This window comes from Lupinus angustifolius, unplaced genomic scaffold (genome assembly GCF_001865875.1).
Source record: "Lupinus angustifolius cultivar Tanjil unplaced genomic scaffold, LupAngTanjil_v1.0 Scaffold_116_3, whole genome shotgun sequence".
Taxonomy (NCBI): domain Eukaryota; kingdom Viridiplantae; phylum Streptophyta; class Magnoliopsida; order Fabales; family Fabaceae; genus Lupinus; species Lupinus angustifolius.
Genome location: NW_017724962.1, coordinates 17,655 through 23,156, shown reverse-complemented (window position 1 = coordinate 23,156; position 5,502 = coordinate 17,655). Strand labels below are relative to the sequence as shown.

Here is a 5,502-nt window from a genome sequence, read left to right as displayed (position 1 = left end):
CTAATTTCTTACTTCTATTATATTTCACATGAGATAAAACTAAATTATTTTTGTGCCTTTTAATCGAACTTTTGGCAAAATTACTAAATTTATTGGAGTTTTCTATTTGTGTGATTTGTTATGATCATTTCTTTAACAAAAAAATATATAATCTTCTTTGCAAGACATATATATTTCTACATATATAATGATATTTGTAGGTGTTTTACCACCAAATTCAATAAAAGATGTAAATAGGGTAAAATAATATAAACAAAGTAAAAGGACAATATACAGTGTAATAAATGTTAGGGTAGTGTGTTTTGTATTTTAATTAAATGTAATCTAGTAATCACATAAATAACAAATAACTGTGAGCACGAATATCACAATACTCATATTCGTCCGTATGTATTACTGTATTTTTTTAAACCTGTTTGTACAACGGATGGTACCCATGTGTAGGGATGGCAAAAAAACCCGTACCCGCGGGTACCGTGGGTAAAACCCGTACGGGCACGGGTACGAGTCACAAACGGGTACCCGCGGGTATTATAAATGGGTTTTTAAAAATACCCGTAGTACATACGGGCGGGTACGGGTATTATGGTACCCGTACCCGCGGGTACCCGTTATTTATATGATTAATATATTATATTTAATTAAAATAAAAATATATTATTCTAACATTTATTACACTATGTATATTTTTTCCTTTTACTTTGTTTATATATTTTATTGAGTTTGGTGGTGAAACACCCTACAAATATTATTACATGTGTAAAAACACACATGTTTTACAAAGAAAAAATATATATTTTGTTAAAAAAATGAGATTAAAAAATCACACAAATGGAAACCACCAATAAATTTAGCATTTTTGCCAAATATTCAATCAAAAGGTACACATATAATTAAATTTCATCTTATTTAAAACACAATTTAAGTAAAAATTTAAAAAGTTATTTATAATAGAGAAACCCGCGGGTACCCAGAAATACCCGCAAATACCCGCTAACGGGTACCCGTACGAGTACGGGCGGATATTAGTATTACTCTTCTATTTTGAAATGGGTAGCGGATAGCTACTATCCGTGCCCGCCCGTGCCCGCCCGTGCCCGTTGCCATCCCTACCCATGTGTCATGCGTGACACGTATTCATACTTGTATTATTTTACCCACGGAAGTTTTTTTTTTGTCTTCCCTAGATCAACCCAAAATTTTTTATTTGCATTGGGTTACTTGGTTTTCTCCGTTAAAATCAAAATCACCGACCTACAAAAATTCTAAAGCAACGTTTGTCCGAAAATTTTAGAGCGTCTCAAACAGTACGCGACATAGCGCAGTGTGTCTCTGAAACAAAGCCCAGAGAGAGATGACATCATGGTTCGCTGCAAATTGCTTCCGTCTCCCGTCGATGGACGTCGGCGTTATTCGCCGTCGGGCTTCGTTTGCTGCCGGAATAGTCGGAGGAGCTTCTGTGGCCAGCGCTGCCTTGTGTCGTTCCTCTTCTGCTAAGAGCTCAGCCCCTTTCGCTTGCTTGAGCATTTCCACTGACACCAGTAAGTCTTACCATTATTTTAGAATTTTATTCTAAAGAAAGGGAAAAATGTTAGATTCTTTTTTTTCATAATTTTCGTCCATAGGAAGTGCAGTGCAGGTTAAAATGGTGACCCTGTTGCAGAAAGATTAAGTTTTTTCAAATTTTAGATTAGTTATGAACACTGTTTCAAATTGTGGACCACTTTATGCGGCCGCAATATTGCTGATGCGGTGACCGCATCACACTGATAAAATCATTCACACTGCAACTGCCGACAACCCGCATCGCAAGGATGTACTCGCAGTAACTGTAACCGCAATCTCAACCACAACCGTAATATAAAACACTGGTCGTGAAAATAGATTGTTTCTACAGTTGAATATGTATAATCGATAATTGTTTTTTGTGCATATGTTTGCTGGGTGAAAGAGGAGAAAAAATGAAAGTTTGAAACCTTCTGCCTCCTTATAAACCACTTTTATTTTATAATAACCGGTTTGTCAAATTAAATCTGGGACAAAAGTTAATATGTATAGATTTAACAAGCATGCTATTGTCTGAGGATATATTAGTTTTAAAAGGAATTATAGGAAATGAAATTTCACTCAAGGTGTTATTTGCTTGTCATCAATATTTGCCTTTAAGGATCGGAAGCAACCATACGGATAATAAGTATTAGATACATAAGTATCCGATACATATATATAATTAAAAAAAAATACAGGATTCAATCCCTTGAGGCTTTGAGATACGCATAAAATATGTGCATAACATTTATAAAACATAATAAACAAATAATTATTGTTCTAAATTCCAAATAAAAAAATTTAGAGATCACTAAATACAAAATAAAAATCATAGTCATAAGAAATCATTGCTTACTGTGCCAAATAGAAATAGTATCGATCTCGTTTAATCCTTGATCATCATTATTCAGATGCATTTCTTTTTCCTTTCTCTATACAATATATATGCTTTGTATTTTTCTCACTATCTATACAATTTTCCTTTCTACTTGACTGATTGTGTGATACTTTTCTTTCTTTTTCTCTCTCTTAATATGCCTCTATAGGGTAGTTTGAGCATATGAAGAGGTATCAGAAAAGCATTTTAAGAGTATCACAGAGTATCCAGAATTATGAGAGAGTATCCTTATTGGAATTTGGCATTATGGTTGTGATCAATTACAAATTAATAATCATCCATCAGAATTTGGCATTATGGTTTTGTGATCAATTCAACATAGGATAATTTAGCATGAGTGGTGCATAACTGCATTGAAGTGTACATGAGTAACATCCCATAGGTTTTCATCAGCTTAGCTTGAAAGTTATTATTTAGAGTATATGCACTTGACCTAGTTTACATGCATTTTGTATTTAGCTGAGAGATACAAAGGGAGAGAGACTATGTTATTTGCATGGATGAATTAAGAAAAAACTGATTTCTTTTTTAAATTGCTAATGTGGTCAATCATTTTGTCATTGATTGTAGGCATCAAGGAGGCTGTTCACACTGAAAAGGCACCAGCTGCATTGGGGCCATATTCTCAAGCAATCAAGGCCAATAACCTTCTGTTTGTGTCAGGTGTTCTTGGTCTTGTTCCCGAGGTTTGAATCAACAATCTTTCAGCACCTGTATTTCTATATGCATGTGTAATAGTGCATTTATGCTAGCTGCACACAAAGTTATGCTCTGATAATATAGATTTTGCTGTGTCCCGATAATATAGATTTCGTTCTCTAATGCAGACAGGGAAGTTCATCTCTGATAATGTTGAAGATCAAACAGAGCAGGTAGAGGATAATTGTGAACATGCAACATTTCATTTTAGAATAGAGCAGACTTATCTTTGTATTTGTGCACGGTCACATTTTTCTTGGCTTTGGGCATTTGATTTTTGATTGCTTATTTATTAGAACTTGACTTCAGTCCTATCTGTTGAGTAATTTTTCGAGTATTGATTGGTGGCAATCTTGAAGTGAGAAATCCGATCTCAACATTTATTTGGAAGTGGTTAGTGATTTAGAATAATGGCTAAGAATGAAAAAGTATAACAGTAAATTGAGTTATCATGTTCTCGTTTGAAAATAACTTTTAATCGGTCAAGATATGCTAGTCAAGCTGACGAACTTGAGAAACATTGATCATTCCATTTTGGTCTAAGACAGAGGAAACCAGTTTTTTTCAGAGGATATTTGACTGTTATAGGAGCGAACCAATTTCCGATAAAATCATACTTCATTGGTATATAAGACAAAACACTTGCACTTTTTTTTTCTGATCTAGGTTAAGCACCCGTTGTACAACTTTTAAGAGCCCAGCCCAGTGAAGCTATTTACATAATAAGACTTTTAAAACAATAAGAATAATTATAATCCTAATTCTATTGAACTGGATGCTTAGTATATTGCCTAATCTTAATTCTTAATCCATGTCTTTCTGCACAAGAGGAAACCAATAAATAAGCAATTTTTGCCTCATGCTTACATAATTTGAATATCATTAATTATTGTCAAGTTGACACATGTTAATTTGTCTTTCACTTTCCCATTAACATATGTTAGGAATGTTCTCTTCATGATGCATTGCTGTGAAAGTGAACTTAGTGGTTTTTATGGCTGACGTTTGAAATGATTAAACATTGCAGCTTCTAAAAAACATGGGGGAGATCCTAAAATCTGGTGGTGCCAGCTACTCATCGGTCGTTAAGACAACAATTTTGTACGAATTCTTTGCTCTCTTTAGTTTGAATTGTATCGGGTACTGGTAAGATGACTTGGATTTTACCATCTATTTTCTCCAGGTTGGCTGACTTGAAAGACTTCAAGAAAGTTAATGAGATCTATGCTAAATGTGAGTTCAGTGATAGAGATTTTGACATTTCCTTCATAAAGTTTACATTCTTGCTTAAAGAACTTAGTAGAGTGACTAGGTGTAAGGACAAGCACCACTGTTTTAAAATTTGGCACTTTATTTGTTAAATCTCTCGGTAAAAATAGTGAGCGATCCAATTATTATTCACTTCTCACAAGAAATTATGTGTTGTTAAATTAAAGTTAATCCTACGCCTTTGTTAGGTAGTTGAAGATCCATCACTGTTCACATATTTGATAGGGTATGTCAAGGGTGAAATTATAATAAGAAAATATAATGTGTTGTAGAAGTTAGACCTACTCCATTTTTATGTAGAGAACATGTTAGGTAATATATATGTGTTTGTGGTTGACTAGCTTTTAGATTGAAAATCTTTCTGATTTTTCTGTAGTTGAAGATCCATCTATGTTTTCATATTAATAGGACATATTAATGGTGAAAGTTTGATTGGTGAAATTTCATAAAGTTAAAGAACATTATTGATGCAATAGAATGTTTAGTACTATCCTAAATAATAAGCTTTTCTCTATTGTCTGTAAATTTATTTTTCATTTATGCCATTTATGTTGTGACTAATTATTCATGAGTGTAATATTTATTTACAGTTGGTGTAAAGATTTATACACAATAAGTGCGTCATTCACCATTCATTTATATTACTTTTTGCTATGAGTCAATGGTGATTAAATATGAATAGTGATTAATATACTGAGAGTGTATAAAACTTTTACACGGTTAGTGCATACATCTTTTTCTGATAATTTATTTACTTTTGCTTCAAATGGTTTCAGACTTCCCTTCACCTCCCCCAGCTCGGTCAACATACCAAGTGGCTGCATTGCCATTGGATGCCAAGATTGAAATTGAGTGTATAGCAGCAATATGAACACCGCTTTTATAGTGTATATGGCTCTTCAGCAAACTCAGGTTAATAATGCAGGAGGGGACATGTAAGTATGCAACCATTGGAGTTCTATTGGAATAAATGCTTCAATATCTGGTGTATAAAACTTAAGACATGGGCCTAATGATACATATATATTTAAAAGACTGTTTAACAATGGTTATGCATATTTTGTTGATTAATAAGCTAGTGAATCTTT

The 5,502-nt window shown here is 33.4% G+C and overlaps 1 protein-coding gene across 1 annotated transcript; it reads left to right on the top strand.

Annotated features, from left to right (window-relative positions):
• Positions 1–1,214: 1,214 nt before the first annotated feature.
• LOC109339852 (reactive Intermediate Deaminase A, chloroplastic-like) lies at positions 1,215–5,502 on the top strand. The gene is made up of 7 exons (XM_019577378.1): positions 1,215–1,309; positions 1,343–1,541; positions 3,017–3,132; positions 3,274–3,318; positions 4,173–4,246; positions 4,329–4,378; positions 5,191–5,502. Exons 2-7 carry the CDS (start codon positions 1,355–1,357, stop codon positions 5,283–5,285), a joined length of 567 nt encoding a protein of 188 aa, XP_019432923.1. The 5' UTR covers positions 1,215–1,309; positions 1,343–1,354; the 3' UTR covers positions 5,286–5,502.

Excerpts from the sequence above, each read along its gene's own strand:
- LOC109339852 (XM_019577378.1), top strand. The coding sequence starts at position 1,355 with ATGACATCATGGTTCGCTGCAAATTGCTTCCGTCTCCCGTCGATGGAC. Across the intron at positions 3,133-3,273 it reads TTCTTGGTCTTGTTCCCGAG|ACAGGGAAGTTCATCTCTGA; the intron begins GTTTGAATCAAC and ends TCTCTAATGCAG. Across the intron at positions 4,379-5,190 it reads TAATGAGATCTATGCTAAAT|ACTTCCCTTCACCTCCCCCA; the intron begins GTGAGTTCAGTG and ends AAATGGTTTCAG.